This window comes from Octodon degus, unplaced genomic scaffold, assembly GCF_000260255.1.
Source record: "Octodon degus isolate 3935 unplaced genomic scaffold, OctDeg1.0 scaffold00040, whole genome shotgun sequence".
Lineage (NCBI taxonomy): Eukaryota > Metazoa > Chordata > Mammalia > Rodentia > Octodontidae > Octodon > Octodon degus.
In genome coordinates, this window is record NW_004524616.1 from 959113 (window position 1) to 979477 (window position 20365).

A 20365-nucleotide genomic window follows, 5' to 3' on the forward strand; every position below is an offset into this window, starting at 1 on the left:
GCTCAGGATTTATCCTGAGATCCTACACCTCAGATTGTAGGTCCTTTCTCAGTGTCAGCCATGCGGATGAGTCACGGCCATTGCATGGCCAATGTGCTCTCTATGAAATCCTGAGAGAGTGTTTTCTCTCCATGTGACTCTCCTTAGGCACACTCTACATCATCGATCACCTTCCTCTTTGGCCCCATAATCTTCACCAGAAAATCTGGGACACTACTGAGTGTAACTCAGTTTTCTCACAGGTGAAATGAGCACAATTATAGTACCTTTGTTGTACAGCCATTAGACAAGAAAACTAGGGTTGGGGATATAGCTCAGGGTCATAAGCATCTGCCTGGTAAGAGCAAGGTCCTAAGTTCGATTCCATGTACCCCTCCACAAAAAAAATCTCGAGAGAACTAGTATATATCACAAGGATCTGAAGAGTGACTGACAAATATAAGCTCTTACTAAAAGTTAGCCACAGGTACTAAAGAGAGACAGAAAAAGTCAGAGTACAAAGCCAAAAGTCTAGAAGGCCTTCTTTAACCTTCAACTGGAGGGGCCAGGGGAAAGAGAACAGATCTGCTGCCATCTCTACTGATTTTAATTATCAAAGTTCTACCAATACAATCTCATAAAAGAATTATGGGCTAAATGCGAGAATGACATGATGGCTCTGTAGGAAACCCCAAGCCCTTATTCTCCCTAGAGACACTGATTGAATGATAATATATGAATGAAATTGATTCTGTGAGAATTCCAGAGACTACTCAAGAGGTAGCTGCACACCACCTGAGTGTAAAGCCAAGAGCCACACTAATGCAGACAAGAAAGTTGACCGCACTCATCCAACAGCCCCCTCCCACCCAGCATAAGCACAATCAGGATAAAGCTGCCAACCCTTGGTTTCTGCCTCTAGAGGAAAAGGGAAGAGCCAGACATGTGTCCAACACCCAAAGCGATCAGTCAGGGACTGGCAGGAACAGTAGCACACTTTGGATGCCGGGTGGCCATGGAAAACAAAAACAAACATGGCCACCTGTGATAGCACTTTAAAGGCTGCAGTACCACAGACAGATCCCAACGGAGCAGCAATTGTGGGCTCTTGGTAATAGGGGCAGGTCGCTGTAGCTGGGAAATTATATACACAAATCCAGAAAAAATTCATTCTTTCAAAAGGTAGAGGCAGACCCTAGACTCTCTTGTACAAAGTCAATCTAGGACATCTGGGAGATGTGGCTATTTTCTGATATGAGCAAATCTCAACAAAATATCATAAAGTATACAGGGAAGCAAGGAAACAGGACCTAATCAATGAACCAGACAGGCTCTAGATTCTAGAGTCTAGAAACTGATCCTAAAGGAACAGAGAGCTAAGAATTTGCTCACAAATAATTTGAGTAATCACTTTAAGGAATGCTCATTGCACTAAAAGACAATACAAATAAGCAGTTAAATCTAATTAGGAAAATGACACATGAACAAAATTAGAATACCAACAAAGAGAAAGATTTAAAGAAAAATTCAAGAGGTAAGGAATTCAAGAACTGAAAAGCTCTCTAAGGGTCTCACCAGCAGACTTGAGGAAGCAGAAAAAAGAAATCAGCCAGCTTAAAGACAGGTCATTTGAAATTATTGAGTCAGAGGAGCAAAAGGAAAAAAGAATGAAGAAAAGTGACAAGAACCTAGGGATTTAGGAAATATCAGCAATGTATGGCCCACTGTATATACATCTAATGGCAGTGGATAAATGTATACATTATGGGGTGAGAAGGAGAAATCAACGAGCGTGGGACTGAAAGCCTATACCAAAAGAAATAAGGGCCCAAATTTCCTAAATTTCAAAAAGAAAATGAGCATACAACTTTAAAAGCCCAAAAAACATTGCCAGTCAAGCAGAAGACCCCATACTATTATGGGCTACTGGACTCTTTTAGAATATTTTGCTGAGTTTACACACGTATAATATTCAAATAACAGAACTTAACAAAAAAAGAGTATACAGACGATTGTATCTGTGTATTCAAAGTGCTTTGGATAGATATATAGTTAGAGTCTCTTAATGAATAGAATGATTTGTTCTAGTGGTGTTTGTAAATATGATATCAAGTCCGCATCTTCTACAGCAATTAACCACTACGAAGAATGTATGCAGTGTGTTAATTATTGAAACTGTCCTACCGATTTGATTTGCAACTGTCTCATTGCTATTTGTTTATCAATAAAATTATGGGAAAAAAATAAATAACCTTCCTATAATATAGTAGTACTCTTTTCTTACTAAATTCAGAGTAATTTAAATAAATCATTAGCTATTCTTGTTTTGAAAATCTGTAACATATGTATTGTATGCTACCCTGTTTCTGTCTTTGTTTCTGATATTTGTTTTTGCTTTTGATTTTACCCTTCAAAATTAAATTAAAAAAAAAAAAAGCCCAACAAATTCCAGGGATGATATATCCAAAAAGCTCCACACCAAAACACTATAATCAAATTGTTACAGGTAACAGAGATTACGGAAGTAGCGAAAGAAAAGCAGCTCACCATATACGAGGGAGCTTCTGTAAAGTTTTCAGTGGGTTGTTACACTCAACATGCTAAAAGGAAAAAATTACAAACCAAGAATCCAGTGAAACTACCCTTTACAAATGAAAAAGACATTAACTTTCCCAGAGCCACAAAAGCCTCACGGAATCATCACCACTAGCCACTTGGATTACATTTAACTTTGCTTCCTTCCGTCATCTGCAACATGCTGACTGCAGGGCTACTCTGTGCTAAGCACTACACTGAGTGCTGGAGGCCACACAGAAGAAGATGATCTCTGTCCTCCAAGATACCACTGTCTGATGGAAAATACAAATAGACAAGGCAATGAGCATCGGCACACAGAAACACAGCATTCCACCAGGAAAAGAAATGACGACTCAAGCAAGAGGGCATTCAAACAAGAGAGATTATTGAACAGCCATAAAATATCTGGAAATGGCTACCACACGGTATGGATTTGTGTGTGTGTGTGTGTGTGTGTGTGTGTGTGTATGTGTGTTTTAGGGAAGGGTCTACAGAGTGTTCAGGGTCTCACTACTAGATCAGACTCAGTAATTTGCCTGTTTACAGCCTCCCAAGAGCTAGGATTACAGGCACACGCCACAACACCCAGTTTCAATCGTAGTCTCAGCGCACCCCCACCCCCAACCCCACCCCTGCGCCTGCTTGCAGGGGCTTTAATCCGCTGAGCTATTTGGTCAGCAGCTAAAGGTATGGATATTGATAAATCCTTCCCATAACCTTCTCAGGAATGTGCAGAGCAAAAAACAGGTGTGGGAGGTGTTAAGAAATGAGACTGAAAGGATGAGTGAGGATCAGATTGCAAATGGTCTGTCTCCCTTTAAGGAAACAAGTCTCCTGTGTATACCAAGCAACAGATGATTACACGGGCACCAATGCCTAAAACTCTTGCTCATCCTCCCTGTTCTTAAGCAACCCCTACTCCCCATTTCAAGCCCAATGCTTACACTCACTTCAATGAATATTAGTCAAATGAATTAACCTCTTAGTAATCAAAAACACTGCACAAAGAAAGTATTTCTCTTCCTTCCTACATCCCTGTAGGAAGGAGATGGGACACACATCCCTGTATGCATTTGTGCACGTATGGGGATGCATGCAAATGTAAGCACATGTGCTGACACACACACGGAGACATACAGGGAAAACACTGGATCCAGCACGCTATGGCTGGAACTTCTAACAGCAGAAAATTCCACAATGAGATCACGCACACCATAAAAGCAAGCCTTCAGAAATCTCCCACTCCTTCCTACCTTTTCATTCCCCCCACTGTCTCTCTCTCTCTCTCTTACACACACACACACACACACACACACACACACACACGCATGCACACACACACACACACACACACAGAGTTATCCCATCCAATCTGACATAAATACCTTTAGTCTAAGCAGCTTCTTAGATTTAAGCCTATTTAAAATGATTTGCTCATGTAAAACTATATCAGAGTGACAGTAATCTTTTCCTGTCTTTATTCTGGATTAGACAAAGTAGAATTTAACAGTGATTTTAATATTTAAAAATGAAAAGTTGAATAATCTCTCACTCTGGGGAGAAATGAACTCTTTACTCCTCGAGGCAAGTGTAAGTGAGGGATTAATAAAATTCTCTCTCTTACACCATATTCTTACCAATATTTCTTTCTGCCACTTTTGGGAGAAATGAGCCCTCGGAAAAGCAGTCTCAAGGTCCATCCACATATCAGAGGATAACATGGTAGTTAAACGGGGTCATGCCCTTGCCATCTATAAGATGAAAGTTTATCCAACTATATTTTAAGACTATCTGACAAGAAAATGTTGCGTTCTCTCCCCATAACTCATTGACAAAGCACATCAGTCATTTCCTTCTTCCTACACATAGCTAACTTAGATCCTTCTCACTAGGATCAGACTCTACTTAAGCTCTTGTACAAAACACAGTAGGTACAAAACAGCATGCAGTCTGATTTCAGCTCCACAGAAATAAAAAGGAAAGATAAGAGGGATACGGGGATGAACAGATGAACAGACAGAGTTGAAATATTAAACAGAATCTGTGGGTATTAGGGACTGTTTACTTATGTTCCTTTTAGTGGTTTAAAAATTTTCTATAGTACACATTATTGTGGAAATGACAAATAATATTAAAGACCTGTATATCATTTTATATCAATACAACATTACTTTCCAAAGGCTGTGCCACCAAAGTATAAGAATCATTTTCAGCTTAAGGTCCATGGTAATGCTGGGCTTGCTTGTCATTCAAAAGCTTCTTAAATCACCTTTCAATTCTCTTTGCCCCACACTATGCACCCTCAGTTTGTTAGGCCTTTTGGCCTAAGACTTTCTTCCCACCCACACTTGAAGCATGTGGTGTTCCACTCAAGAGATCTAAAGGTAATTCGGGTTTCCCTACACCTTGCTTCATGTCTATCAACCCTAAGAAGACTACTGCAATGCTCTTATGATGTTATATACTGAGGTCATACTAACTGCTGTAGTAACAGCATATTTTATAAACTAGATAATAAACTATCTTCAATATTGTTACATTTTGAAAATTATTGTTCTCTTTATACAGAAACTATGGTAAAGGGAAGTTTTAAAAAAGTACCCAAATTCATATAGCTTGATGTCATACAGGTTCATTACCTATCACCTCAGAACCCACGACCTCCTCTGATCTTAATGACAGATCCATCCACCACTCCATGACATTAGGAATCACAGCAACATGTTTTATGGTTCTCTCTATGATCAACCCAAATATCCAATGAGTCCTCAGACTTTATTCATTCCACTTCTAATGACCTTCAGTCCACGCATGCCATTCTCTCCCTGGCTACTGCGACTCCCTGGGGTTGGCACAGCACTTTCCCTCTACAGGACCATAGTAACTGCTTCTCTCTGGGGGCCACTGTGTCCAGCATGACATCTCTATACTCCACAACAATCCAAAGCAGCTTCCTAAGCACACAGCCATCATGTCAATACTGTTTAAGAGGGACAGAAAATAAAGCCCACATGGTCAGATTTATGTTTATGAAACTTCCACAGTTACATGTAGCTGTTTTTTGTTCATTTTCATTGCTGCATAGTGTTCTACTATGTGAAACACTCCAAATTATGTACTCTCTCCACTGAAAAGGACATTTAGAATGGACCTCACTTAAGGCTACTCTCAACAATTCTGTTACAAAAATACTTATAATGCTTCCAGGTACATACATGAAAAACTGACTACCAATGAAGTATCTCAACCATAAGATATGGAATTTCAAAGTTAATAGGTAATAATAAATGTTTTTATAGTAGTTACATTTATTTTTGGTACATGGCACCCTTAAATGTAACTGTAATTACTAGCATATTGTAGAGAATCAATCATGCGGGTAAGAGGGAAAGGGTGGAGTGGAACAAGGATAAGAAGAGGAAGGGAAGAAGCAAAAGAGAAGATGTTTATAACGCTACATCCCAATACTTGTCAGGGAAAAGTAACTAAGACAACAACCATCTCCTATTTTGAGCTGATTGAAATTTTCTCTTTCTGGATTTGGGAAAATATGGATCAAAAAATTAATGCCAAGAGCAGGCAATCACTAGCTTTGAATCTTCAAAACAGCAGATCCTGGAAAAGCAAGAGCTCTTAATGAGATGTTGTCCCAGAATTACTGACTGCCTAGGTATGGCAAATCTTGCCTAATTGTTTTCATGATGGGAATTTAATTAAAATGCCTGTGAGGGGAAGAGAAAACCTTCCAAGATACTCTTCTAATGACATCTCAGCTCTAATCATGGTCTTGGGAGCCTTCTACGACCACACAGAAAGGCAGAGTGCCCCACCGTTCCATAAGGTGTTCAGGGCAGACAGCTGGCTTAGTCTCCACATGGTTCCTGGTCTATACTTATGTTCCACCATGCAGACTACGCCATCTCCACGAGGCTGTCTGGCTAAATCCATTTTTGTAACTGTGCTTCTCAGAGAAACAGTCGTTTATGGGCTCTCAATAAATGCCTCACAATTATAACTATAACAAATATAAAATATATATATTATTATTAAGCATGCTCTACCTATTTCCATAGATGCCACACATTATACATATATACATACATACATTGTAGTAAAAGGACGGGGATTAAAGTTGTGGCTCTTAAAATTAAACCACCTGCATCCACATCTGTGTTAGCTTTTTGTGGCTGGGACAAAATATCTGCATACATCTTTTAAAGGAGGAAGGATTTATTTACGGGTCACCGTTTCAGAAATTTCAACTCACAGTTGTCTGCTTCAATGCAGGAACATAGCAGATGATGTAGCAAAGGAAAACTGCTCACCTCATGGCAGCCAGGAAGCAGACAGAGCAAGGAGAACCAGAGAGAAGACAGGACCAGGGACAAGAATGTGCCTTTCCAGGTCACACCCTTGGAGATCTACTTCTTCCGACGAGCCCCATCGCCAATGGCAGAGCTGTGAACTCATCAATGGGATACTTAGAAGTATGCGCCTCAGTTTAGCAATACCTATCTCAAGCCTCAAGCACAGTCCTTGAACCTATGGAATCTACATGTTTGTCCTAAGCATATCATCCTAGATGATGGCTTATACTAGTTTATAACAGATTCTTCCCACCTTTATTCATAGGGACAACTAACTGGAAACAATGCAAATGCCAAAAAAGTGACCATTTGCTAAAATAAGCTGGCATCATTTTATATAGTGAATATACCTAGAGGGCCATGAAAAAGATTACCTAAAAGGAAATATTAGTAACGGGGAAGACTGTTTCAAATATAGTGTAAAGTCAATGTAAAAGTCAGTCTACTGGGTAGAGTGCTATTCTGTGTTTGTGTGTTTGGGTGATTTTTCTGAAGAATGAGTAAATCTCAACAACTCCAATATTCCTACACAATGGCATGCTGCACAGTAACACAGAAACAACAAACTACCAATACATCCAAGATGCGCCCCCAGCACAGTGTTGAGCAAACAAAAAGCTCCCACACAGGTCACGCCATTTGAAGAAAACACTAGACAAAATTAATCTACATGGTTGAAGGTCAGAATAATAGCTTCTTCTGGGGACAATAGCAAGGAAGGACACAAAACTGAAAGCAGCATGAATATATTTATATGAACACATAATAAATATTTGCAAACAAATGGGAAAAGTTATTTTGAAATATTTAATGAGGAATTCTTAGAGTGACATTCATCACAACTAGAGCTATCTGCAGGCAGGACAGTTCTCCTATCTCCATGAAGGAGCTGTTCCAGAGAATTAAACAGGACAAGCAGGAATCACCAGCTAAGCTCCTTTCAATGCCACAGCTCTCTTGAAGTCAGCTGCCCAGAAAGTGGAGGAGCTTCTACCGCCAGCACCTAAAACATTTCAAAATACAGCCACAAAAGGAAATCTGGCCAACAGCTCCACTTGTCAGCTGTATTCTTCATCAACTCCTATCATTATCCCTGGGGATGCTCCAGACCCCAAGGGACAAAGTACAGCCTGACAAAGGAGATCCTGGCAGAAGGTAGACTGTCATCAGCTTCCTCCCTATTGTCTTAAGATCTTCAGGTTGTTCTGCATTATGTCAATGTCTGCTTGATAAAATACCATACTCATTATTGCTTGATTTTTTTATTATAGATACAAAAGCTAAACAAAAAAAAAACTTAACTAGAATGTCTGCTCCATAAAACCACACAATTCTTACAGGAATCAGCCTGCCTTAAGAGTCTCCCTTCCTCCTCCCTTTTTTCTACCAATCGTTCTTCACATACAGTCAAGACAGCCCTCATCTAAATTTTACTAAACTTTTCAACAGGCTGTTTCTAATGTGAAATGTTCACTGTGTGCCAGAGAGTCAGATTATCAACTGGTCATGCTCTATAAGATTAACAAGAATTTTGAAGAAAAAAAAAAAAAAATGGAGCTCTAAAATGGGTGCCAGTTGTAGGACTGCTTATCACTAGGACCACAGGACACTTATTCGTAATCAGAGGCTTCCAAACCTAGCTACTCAGCAGATTCATCTGGTGCCAGCTCTAACTACAAAACTAGAATCATCACAATTTTCCTCTTGAACCTTGGACCAATAAACAACTCAAAACCAAAGGACAAAGGAGGATTAAAACAAAATCAATAGGCAGCCACTAATACATTTTAGAAGTTCTTATTTACAAATACCATAGACTACTCTCTTAGCTAAAAAAAATACTGTTTCCAGCTCAATTTCACCTACCTTTTCAACAAAGTGGTTCGCTCCAGTTTTTAAATGTAGTGCCTTTAAAGAGCCACCCCATTTTGAAAATAACATTTATTCACCATTAGATCTAATAATTGACATGTATTGAGTGCTTGAGTGTAGAACATTCCCATTTATTATCATATTAAACTCTCACACGACTTTGTGAGGGAGCACAGGCCAACATTTTCCAGAGTCAGGGAGCAGACAGGTGACTAAGGAGAAATCAGAAGAATGATCCCTATAGAATTAGTTCAAGATTCCTTCTGTGTGGCCTGTCCTACCAAATCCTATCAGAGCTTCCCAATCTGCACTTGTCCTCTTTCCAATCTCATTCCTTTCCCCTGCCTTCACTTCATTTCTATTTAGTGAAAAAGAAGCACCATCTGTATTGCCATGAGCATCCATCATTCTTCTGACAAATGGCCACAGAGCATCCTCTGTGAGCCACTCTCTGGCCAGGTCCTGGTCAGACAATCGGAACTATGACCTCGGAGCACATCCACCATATGACAGTAAATAAAGGAAGGGAAATAAGAGAAGATCTTGATTATGTGAGCACAAACTCCAAACAGCAAACGAGTATCTTCTGGAGGGCAGTCTTACTGAGCAAATGTGAGGCTCGGGCCCAGATGTCATATTCGTACCGAGATGGCCTTGTTGCTAGGTTTGCCATAATTAGCCATGCATTCTGTTAATTGCTTGATCACCCACTGGTGTACTGAAAAGCAAGGTCAATATGAGCACAGGGAGCCATGTTTTGGGACCAATACAGTAGTATTTATTCAGACTATTAGATAACAACACCCTCAAGCCCTTTAGCACCAAGATTGAGGCTTAATAATAATGCCTAAGGAAAATAAGCAAAGCCAAAGGTTTTTAATGCTTAAGCAAAAGCAAGTTTGGAAATCAATCAAAGAGGCCACTTCCAGTCTTAAAGATACACAGAATCACCCAAAAGTCAAGTTTGCTTCTACAAAAACATACTCCACACTCCAGAGAGAAAAAGATGAATATAAAAATTAAAATGTCTAATAATTAGCTCTGGAAATATGCAAATTACACTATTTGTAATTTTTTTTAGGTAACTGCTTGTCACTTAGGATGTTTTAATCTAGAAATACAAAAACTTCAAAAAATAATGTAACTTTTTGTTACAATGAAAAGTATTCATATTAGTAACATAATGAAGGGCTGGGGGGAGAGTTTGGTGGTCTAAGCTCCTGCCTGGCAAGTGCAAGGATCCAGTATCGATTCCCAGTACCATATGCTATGCCAGCCCCAAAACCTGGACACATGGTGCTGGCCGTTGAGATCAGGTATGGTGTGGTACACCTGTAACGCCAGCACTAGGGAGGCTGAGGAGGATCACTACCACCTGCGTAGTGAGACCCTGTACCAAATAAATAAATATTCATTAAACTACAAATAGTTATCCACCCAATGAATTTAATCTATAAAGTCTGATGTGAAATTTTATGTTTATTTTATTCTATTCCAGGAGGAATTTCATTGATATATTTATAAAAAATTGAATGTACACATTTGCTCAGTATTGTTAATACACTCTCCTCTAGGCCGAGCATGTTTAATCCCAAATCCAAGCTCAGAAACCATCAGAGGCATAGAAGCTCTCTGACAGAGAAAGATGAAGGCATGGGCCATCATCATGATTTATAGTTAGACGGTCCCCAAGAGCCTCAGGTGCTGGAGGCAGGCTTCTGAAAGGTGACTGGACTATGAGGGTTGACAGCTGATCTGCTGCTAGGAAGTGGGGTCTGATCTGAAGAGATGAGTCCTGGGAGATGTGCTCACCCTGGCTGCTTCCTCCCTTCCGGCTCTGCTTCCAGTCCACCATGACATGAGCAGCTCCCTCAGCCCAGGCCCTTCCACCAAGCCACCAATCATGCACGGACTGAAGCCTCTAAAACATGAAAAAACAACATAAACCTCTCCTCCCTAAAAGTGTGGATGTCAAGTATTATGTTCAAGTCACAAGAAAGTAACAGGAATTTGGTACCAGAGAAGAGGGGTCATTGCTGTGACCCTACCTGACCTGTGGGGAGCGGCTGAATTGGAAACCAATCACACATGCAGAGCTAAAGTAAGGCCAGCCCGAGAATATGGAGCGCCCAAGGAAATGTTATTAGGCAGGTCCTTTCTCCCTAAAGGAGTTTTACTTATTATCTACTTCTTGTTGACTATATAAATAAATGCACTACAGTCACTGGGCAGTTTTCTCCCTTCAGAAGAGAGGGCTTTACCCGACCTCAGCTTTTCTGACTACTGTCTTCATTTCTTCATCCTCCACCATCCTCACCCCGGGAATTTCAAGAGCTGCACTGGATGCAACACTGACCATGTAATTCAGAAGCCTTTGGAACTGGCTTGCAAGAAGAGCTTGGTGATGCTAACTGGAGAAGCAGCACTAGAATACTGTAAGCCAGGATTGCTGGGAAATTCTAGTTGGAGCTCAGAAGACCACAACGCTGAAAAACAGGCAGGCAGTAAAGACTAGGTTCAGGAACTTTCAATTGGAAACAAGGACACCATTGTCAACTGGACTCCAGAGCACGTGTAATTAATTATCTGGCAGACAATGTACCTACATTTTGCTCATGTTCTGAGACTTTGCAGGAGACTGACATCAGAGTGAAAGACTAAGTAATCAACAGCCCAACTTAAGGATTGCAGTGTGGTATTTGAGGGCTTTTATCCAGGTTTACACTGAAAATCAGGAGCAAAACTCCACTATTAGTTTTCAGTTTCACCAAAAAGGAAACAAAAGCAAAGCCAGAGTAGAGCTCAGTTGCTGAAAAAATTAGTACTAAAATGAAGCCAAGTAATTTTATGTATTTGGTACAGGATCTCACTGTGCCGTTCAGACTCATAGTGACCCTCCTATTTTCAGCGTCCCCAGCACTTGGATTATAGGCGTGCACCACCACGCCCAGTCGTGGTGGCTGGGGCAGCACGCCTGGGGGCGGGGTCAGTATGGCATGTGGTGCTGGGGATCGAAACCCGGTCCCTACACTTGCTTAAGCAGGTGCTTAGTCTGCTGAGCTATCTCACTGGCCCACCAAGTAATATTATAAAGGTCAATAAAAACATGACTTGTCAGGATCCAACAGATTAAAAATGTGGCTTTGAGGAGAGCCCCGGGCATGCTCTAGAAATTCTGCCTAGGTAATTGGTTCACCAGGATTTGGCCCCACATGCTCAGCCTTCAGGTACTAAGAGGCCTCAGCAGCCATGATGCAAGGGGGCTGGCTACTATTTGACCTGACAGCAGCCCTCAGGACATCCATATAGTCCTGATTTTATAGGCATGCAGAATGTAAGAGTTGTGGGATCAAAAAGTTTCTATACAGATTTGAGAAAAAGGCCTGAGAAGACAGATAGTATGCTCTTGAGAAGACAATGAGTGAGCTGTGAGAGAAAGCACAGAAGAGACCCCAGAAAAGCTGGAGAAGCCAGGCAGGTAGAACACCTAAGGAAAGAAGAAGTGAGTAGAGTCAGCCCAAGACTGAAGCCATGAGGGCTACAACTATTGGTAAAGCCATAGAGGTGGGGCTGCCCAAGCCATTTGGAGTTCAGATCTTACCACAGCTTGCTCTGGGTGCTGGACATGGAGTTAAAGGCTTTAATGCTCACCCAGCTAGGCTTCAGTTTTGCTTTGGTCCCATTCTTTTCCACCCACCAATTCTTCCCTTTTGTAATGGGAATGTTTATCATGCACCACTGTACATCAGTGGTATTTAATTTTCTTTTTTTATCTTTACAAAGGCTCACAGCTAAGTGTTTTCTTTGCATCTCAGATGAGAATCTGTGCTTTAACTTTACAGCAGCACTGAAGCTGTTAGAACTTTGGCAACGCTAGGAGAGGGACAAGACGCATTTTGCACAAAGACATTCATGCGAGTCTTCCTGCTTTCTAGGCCTCACCAGTGGTGCCAAGGTACCCCAGTAATCATTCGCAGTTATGAGTTTCTGTACTTCCAAAGCAAAACAAACACAATGGGCAACACAGGGAAAAGAGAAGTGAAAGAGGTGGTGCCCCCTTCCACTTGCTATTTTTTTTCCAGACCCATGTAGTCTCCCACACAGACCAGAACTACAGAAAGTTGGCCTCACTCCCAGCTCTAGGGGCAGACCCTGCCTGATCAATGCCGAGGCACTGTCATCACTCCTCTGAACTCTCTTGCTGGTCCAGAACAGGCAGGTGATCCAAGTTGCCTCAACTTGTCTCAGAGCAGAGCAGCTCTTTCTCCTTGTTCTCCTTCTCACGGCTTTCCCTCACTAATCAATAAACACAGCAAAGAAATATGCTGACCCTAATTATCCTGGCAGCCCTGATGAATCTAATCTGGAAAAACTACAAGGGCCGGCCAAATAACTCAGCAGATTAAAGTGCCTGCAAGCAGGGGCAGGGGCCTAGTGTGCCGGCCCCATCCCCAGGGTGCACTGAGAAGGCCATTGAGACTGGGTGTGGTGGTGTGTGCCTGTAATCCCAGCACTTGGGAGGCTGTAAACAGGAGAATCACTATGAATCCGGTCTAGTAGTGAGACCCTGAACACCCTGTAGACCCTTCCCTAAAATACAGAAAAAAAAAAAGAAAAGAAAAGAAAATAACTACAGGAGGAAAATGTCAGAGGCAGCTACTAAAGAAAGAAAACCTGTTGGAAATATCTATGTGTCTGAGAATATGGCAGGGGTGGGGCAGGCTGGGGATGATGCAGCTCTTGCCACAACTGCCAAGAGGACCGTGGAAAGCCGAAATCAGATCTCTACAAAGATGCTCACCACAAGGCTAGTCAGGTCTACAGGAAACGCGTTGCAAGCCCAGCTCTGAAAAGGAGCTGACAGGCCACATGGGGACAGAGAACCTGGCTTCTGGTCACACACCCAACCTGCAAACCAGCACACAGCTTGAAAGTCTCATTGTAAGCTCAGCACCCATAATAGGTATTTGTTTTATTCATTTTGTTTTCCTTTGAAAAACAAGCTGTCTGTGTTTCACCTTCAAGGTGCACTAACTGGCCATTACTCTTACTCTCCCTCACAAGTAAGAAAAGCAAAGTAATAATGCGCCGTCCTTTTGTGGATGTCCCACATTCCAACTCCCCAATTGTCCATTCATTTAGAATGTCTGCCTAAATGACTCTACATCCATGTCAAGAGCTTAGGGAAAATACTCCCGAATCTGGATCACAGCCTTCTGCATATGCTCTCCTGCTCAGAACCTCCCGAAGCTGAGTTTCTGTTCAGACAAAACCCATTCTCCACTCCGAGGACCAAAGCACTGGAGTCTGAGATAAGCCCTTCCTCCACACAATTCCATGTTCTTTCCTCACCACTTGTTCCAGGTGGAATGATGGTAGCTGGATCCACACCTTGGCACGCAATTTGCTAAATGTGTCATCTGGCAAGAGTTACTTAACCTAAACCTCAAATGCTTCCCCTGACATATCTAGCTTTGCCCTTGACAGAGAAGGTGTCGATGGGGATTAGCTTGCTGTGTCAATGACATAAAAGTGTTTTGGAGAGGATTAGAACACAACAGACCAAAGAAGAAGAAGAAAGTGTAACTCGTCAAGCCTTTTAATAATGGACTCTGAGGGTTGGCGAGATAGCTCAGTGGACTAAGTGCCTGTTTTGGCAAGCACAGGGACCGGGGATCAATTCCTGGCACCATGTGTTATGTGGGGCTCACCCCTGGGAGTACTGAGCTGGCAACAGAGCCCAGGTGTGGTGGCACACATCTGTAATCCTAGCACTGGGGAGGCTGAAAACAGAAGGATCACTCCCAGTCTAGGCTGCATAGTAAGACCCTGTAAAAAATAATTTTAAAAAACAATAATAATAATGGAATCTGGCCACACATGCCAAAATATAAAATGCATATGACCTTTAAAAGAGAAATCTTACTTTACTCATCTTAAGTTAAGAAGCACAGAATCATGTAAGTTTTCATTACAACACTCTGTGGAATTCAGAAACAACTTACATGTCAATTAGGAATGGAGCAAGAAAATTATATCACTAGGTACCACCTGTAGATGACGACATTTTTTTTTCCCAGAATTGGTTAATATTTTTACCACAAGCATATGTCACTTATTCCCAAAATCAGAATGACTTTTAAAACTAATTTTTTAAAAGCATACAAAGTAAAAAGGTTTCTAAAGGACCTTTTCTCTGGATGCTCAGGGCTAATTATCATTTTAGTATAATAGATAAAGGTTCAGCTCAGCTTTTAAGACTCGCCAACATCTGCCCAAAAAAATGCTAAATTGAAGATGAAATAAAAGATTTTTTTCCACAAAATCAGAAAAGGTCTATCTTTTTACTACTTCTGCATATAGAGAAAAGCACATGATTCTCTGGCCACATCCTTTATACTTAGCTGGACCACCTCGTCCTCCGGGAGCTCTGTCTCACAGGAAACCAGGAAATGAAAGCTTAGGGGGCAGCTCAGAGTGAACCTACTCTGCTGCTAGGAAGACAGGGTCCTCATTCGTCTACCGGGTAGCTCCCAGAACACGCTAGTATTATTGGTACAGGATCACAGTTATGCGAAGCAGGGATTATTTGAAACTACTGAGGTGTAAGAATAGATTTTGGACTTGGAGGTTTTAGTTATTTGGACTTGAGGACTTTACTATTTCTATCCATGTGATAGATACATTTAAAAAAAAATAATAATTAGATGGGGGCCAGGGAGATGACTCAGTGGAATAAGTGCTTCCCTGGCAAGCGCGAGGGCCTGAGTTCAATCCCCGGTTCCAAAAAAATAATCATAATAAATAGCTCAGCAGATTAAAGCTGCCTGCTTAGGCAGACCCAGCAGCTAGGGTTCGATCCCTGGCATGCTGTGCAGCCCCCACTCCCAGGGTGCACTGAGATGGGGATTGAGATTGGGAATGGTGATGTGTACCTGTAATCCCAGCTCTTGGGAGGCTGAACACAGGCGGATCACTATGAGTCCAATCTATATAGTGAGACCCTGTAGACCCTGTACTAAATACAAAAAAAAAAAAAAAAATTAGAAAACATAGTAGATTTTCCTCTGAAATCAGAATTCACATCAATAATTACTGTAAACATTTATGGCCTGTGTCACTTTTGTGTTTTGTTGCTGTTTGTAAATACATGTTTGCTACATGAAGTCTGTGTTCCTCATGAGGAAGAGGTAGAGGGACATAGCACAGCCATTACCTTTGCCTTCTCTTAATCCCCTTCCTCTGACCTCACTCCCTCCTCTGAACGCCCTTTCCCCAGTCTCACTATTATTATTACTCTCAGCTCATACTTATGGCATATAGAGTCTACATTCATTGTGGTCATTATATCCCAGCACACAGCTTAATTCTCACTTTCCCTTCCCCTCCCCTCCCCCACCTTCCCACCCAGCCTATATATTATCATCATCATTGTAACATAATCTAAGACACTATGTAATGAGAACCAACTATCCAACTATATATCTTTTAAAAACTGAGATACAATTCACATACCATAAACTTCACCCTTATAGTGTATAGTTCAGTGGGATTTAGTAGATTCAAAGTCATGCAACTATCAACACTAATTTCAAGACATCTTCATCAATCCCCTAAAAAAAAAAAAAAAAACCTTCATACTCATCAAGAGCCAACCTCCACTCTCCTCTCCCCCAGGCCATAGCAACCACTAATCTTTTTTATCTCCATATATATTTGCTGATTCTGGATGTTTCAAATAAGTGCAGTCTTTTGTAACTTCCTTCTATCATTTAGCCTAAGTTTTAGGGTTTGTCCATGTTGTAACATAATTCCAAGCTCTATTCCTTTCTATGACTGCAGAATATTCCATGTAATGAATAGACCACATCTGCTAGCTGTTAGACATCTGACTGGCTTCCATATTCTGGATGCTATAAGTAAAGTTGCAATAAGAATTTCTATACAACTTTTTGTGTGAGCATGTTTTCATGTCTCTTAGGTATGTGCCAAGGAGCATACCTGTGAAGCCCTTGATAACTCTCTGTTTAACTTTTGATGCACTGACAAACCGTGTTTCACAATGCCTCCAAGATTTTACATTTCCACCAGTAACATACAGGGTTCCAATTTCTCCACATGGACACCAACATGTGTTACTATGTTTCTAGTTATAGCCATCTTAACAAGTATGAAATGTATTTCCCTTTGGATTTTACTCACATTTCCTTAACGATTAATGGTATTGAACGCTTTCTATGTGAATTTTAGCTATCTATGTATTTTCTTCTGAGAAATGTCTACTCAAATATTTTATCCATCTTTAAGTAAAAGAGAGAGACAACGAGGGGGGTGGCCCAATGATTTATATAACATAAAATTGTGTAAAAAATATAAAAGCCATAGTACACAGCCTGGATAACAACATACGCAAATAACTAAGGTATTTGTTGAAAGACTTGTAAGGTTGTTCGAACTGGTACTATTCATTCTCCTAGTGTGAAGACACCAGAATTAGGAGAGGTGGTCATACAAGAATTGAGCTCCGTCATTTTTCCCTCCAAAGGAAAATATTTTTTTTCTGTAATTAAAAATTAATAATATGGAACTTGTGTGAGTTGTAGACAAGAGGTCCTGAGTGCAAAATCACAGCTTTCTCATATGTGTTTTCATACGTACATCCTGCACCCAAAATACACACACACACACGACATGCACAAAAGTGATCTTACCAATTGGGATTTTCCACACTTTCCCTGAAGACAGACTCTTCCCTCATAGATGCATACTGTGTCCATGTAAGGCAGTGACTCCGTATAGCCATGTTTCTTTCCTGAGGATTGAGCCAGGATTCTTCTTCTAACTGGATACTAGGTACCTTTAACATGCCCACCTGTCCAACAGAGGGAGGATGGCTTTCTCAGTTTAAGAAAAACTGCACAGGGACTGCTTCTAGACCTACTTTTGGTCTTGGGAGTAAAGAGGACAAGAGATCCTGCTATATGGATGATGGCTCACCCATGGCCATAACTCTTGATAATCAAACACGCTGTGACCTTACTGAGTGCTGGCGAGGACATGCAAATGGCCCAGGATTTATATAGGCTGTAGAGTCCCTGGCCTGATTTCCATAACTGCTAAACACCAAGCAAATTATCAGCCTCCTTCATGTCTCCTCTAAAGCTAGATATGGCCTTCTTAAATTGATGAATTCTGATTGGGCCTACTTATAGGCTCCCATGCAGGACAATATAGTGTAAATTTTTTTTTTTTTTTAAACTCTGCCCAGTACCTAGAAATGTATGCTTTCTTAGGTGGAGAAGACATGGAAAACTACAAAGGCAACATTGTACAAGTCAGAAGTATTCTTAAATTATTTAAGAACTGAGATACAAGACAAAGTTGAATGCCTTTTTAAATAATAGATTCAAAGTGCATATGTAGGGCAAAGGCAGAGTATGTGCTCTGTGGAAAAAGGCAGTAATAATTCGCTGCTACAGTGCAACACATTTACCATCTGTAAAATAAAAGAAAGCTCATTTTCATTGTCATATTAGCTTTTTTTCCCCTAAGAAGATGACAGAGTCTTTTAATCCATGATAAGGAAGTGATGAAAGCTGCCATTTTTCCCACATGCAGTACAGCAATTTAATTTGCAAGCTAATCAGCAGGAGCCAAGCTGAATTCTACATCACAACCAGAATCTCTTCCGGGTTAAAGCAGCCATCTAACGCATTTTCAAAAATGTGTGCTCCCTAACAATTTTTAAAAGATTCTTATCGAAGTTTTGCTATGGTTTAAGCAATACAATTAAAAATTTCCACTCACCTCTCTCAAAAAAATAATCACCAGAATGCTTAAAGTTTCAAAGAGAGAAAACAATTTTCTATTATGAAGATTTCATCAATAATATTTCTTTACAGAAACGCTACGCAAAAAGGCTTACACACAGCACTAGGAACATTTTACTCCCAGAAATTTCTAACAGTGAATTAGAAATTGAAAGTTTTCCTTACTTCGAAATCAGACTAAATAGTTACAATCTGCCAACTTCTAAACACTTTTACCTGAGAGTCATTTCTAACCATAGAAAGATTTAAAATATATAGCCACTTCATGCAGAATGCTGAAAGTATCTTTAAAGTTGTCATAGAATATCTCTATACCCATTAAGAACCCTCAACAGAAGAAACAGAGAGACAGAGACAAATTATCTCTAGTGTGCCAAAAGTGGGTTGGATATGAAAATGCTTTCTTCACCTGAACAGCTAGCTGTGAAGTGGGAGAAACAGGACGTCCCAGTGTTCTTTTACACCTAAAACTGCTCTCTATTCCTGATTAAAAATTATGCAATAGCACCCCACTGTAATTACATTTTGAAATGAATTTACCTTCCTTAAAATTTCTGGAATCACATTCCGACAGATTGCAATCCTCTTTCTATAGATGATTCCTGTGGTTTCATCTAGGAAAAGAAAGTTTTACTTAAAACATTAATTAAGAAGATGCACTCTAGTCTTAACATCAACAAAGCTTTAAAAGTCTATCTCAATTTTCTACATGGCTGAGTAGAATTTCTAGAGGAAATACTGACCCAAAATTCACTTTCCTTGACCAATTTTCTGAGCCACATTACAGGTACTCCCCATCTGTGATCAAGGAATTAGGATAAACCACAATGCACAATGCCATGGAGTAGTCAGGATTTTAAAAACTAAATAAGCCACAGACTGTCCCTTCCTCTGGACTGCCAATGCCAATGATCCAGTGACAATGGTCAGTGCACTGGCCACTCCTTCTGATCCAACAGAGAATATGTTAGCAGTATAAAAAGAATATGATTCTGTCATCTTTTTTTTTTTTTTCTTTTTCTTTTTTTTTTTTTTTTTGCAGAACCGGGGATTGAACTCAGGCCCTTGCGCTCGCCAGGGAAATGCTTATGCTACTGAGCCATCTCCCCAGCCCCAGATTCTGCCCCTTCTGCACTACCCTTGGAAGCACAAATTTCTGGCTATAAAGCTTAAATGTATAATTAATTATACTAGCCATATTCTTGTCTCTATGAGAAAACTCTATGACCAGAACCTGTTTTGAACAGTAGTTTCCAGAACGATACTAGTGAATATAATAGTTGACACACTGTGTCTACTTGAGAAGTTCCACATCTTGGATGTAGAGATTATAACCTTAGTTCCAGGATGTAGTTCATTATGTCAGTTTGAGAAGTTTTTTTGCTTTTTTGTTTTTTAATGTATCAGTTATTTAATTAGGGTTTTAGTAAGAAATTTAGAACACTAATGAATGAGGATAAATTCCATGTGTCAGAGCAAAAATGGATCTCAGGTAGCCCTGGAGCTGAGGAACAGCTTTGATTTTTGCTAAAATCTGTGAGTCCACTGCATTCTGATCTACCCTGCACTGCTCTGAAATCTGGTATCTCTCTTTCTCAGTGTGGAAGATCTCGCCCTCCTAGTGTCTGGGTTTCCGCAGCTTCTTCTTGAAGTAAGCATCAGTGAGGTGTTTGGGGATTTTCACTTTGCTGATATCAATCTTTGTAGAGGTGGCAATGACAAATTTCTGGTGTGTTCTTC

General features: G+C 40.5%; 1 protein-coding gene across 1 annotated transcript in view; it reads right to left on the reverse strand.

Annotated features, from left to right (window-relative positions):
• The window catches only part of Prelid2 (PRELI domain containing 2), a 108640-nt gene that overhangs the window by 68947 nt on the left and 19328 nt on the right, over positions 1–20365 (reverse strand). Inside the window, exons 3-4 of the mRNA XM_004631232.2 lie at positions 19166–19239; positions 17507–17667 (exon numbers count right to left, since the gene is read on the reverse strand). Coding sequence (XP_004631289.1) covers positions 17507–17667; positions 19166–19239 — 235 coding nt within the window. The remainder of the gene's footprint in view (positions 1–17506; positions 17668–19165; positions 19240–20365) is intronic.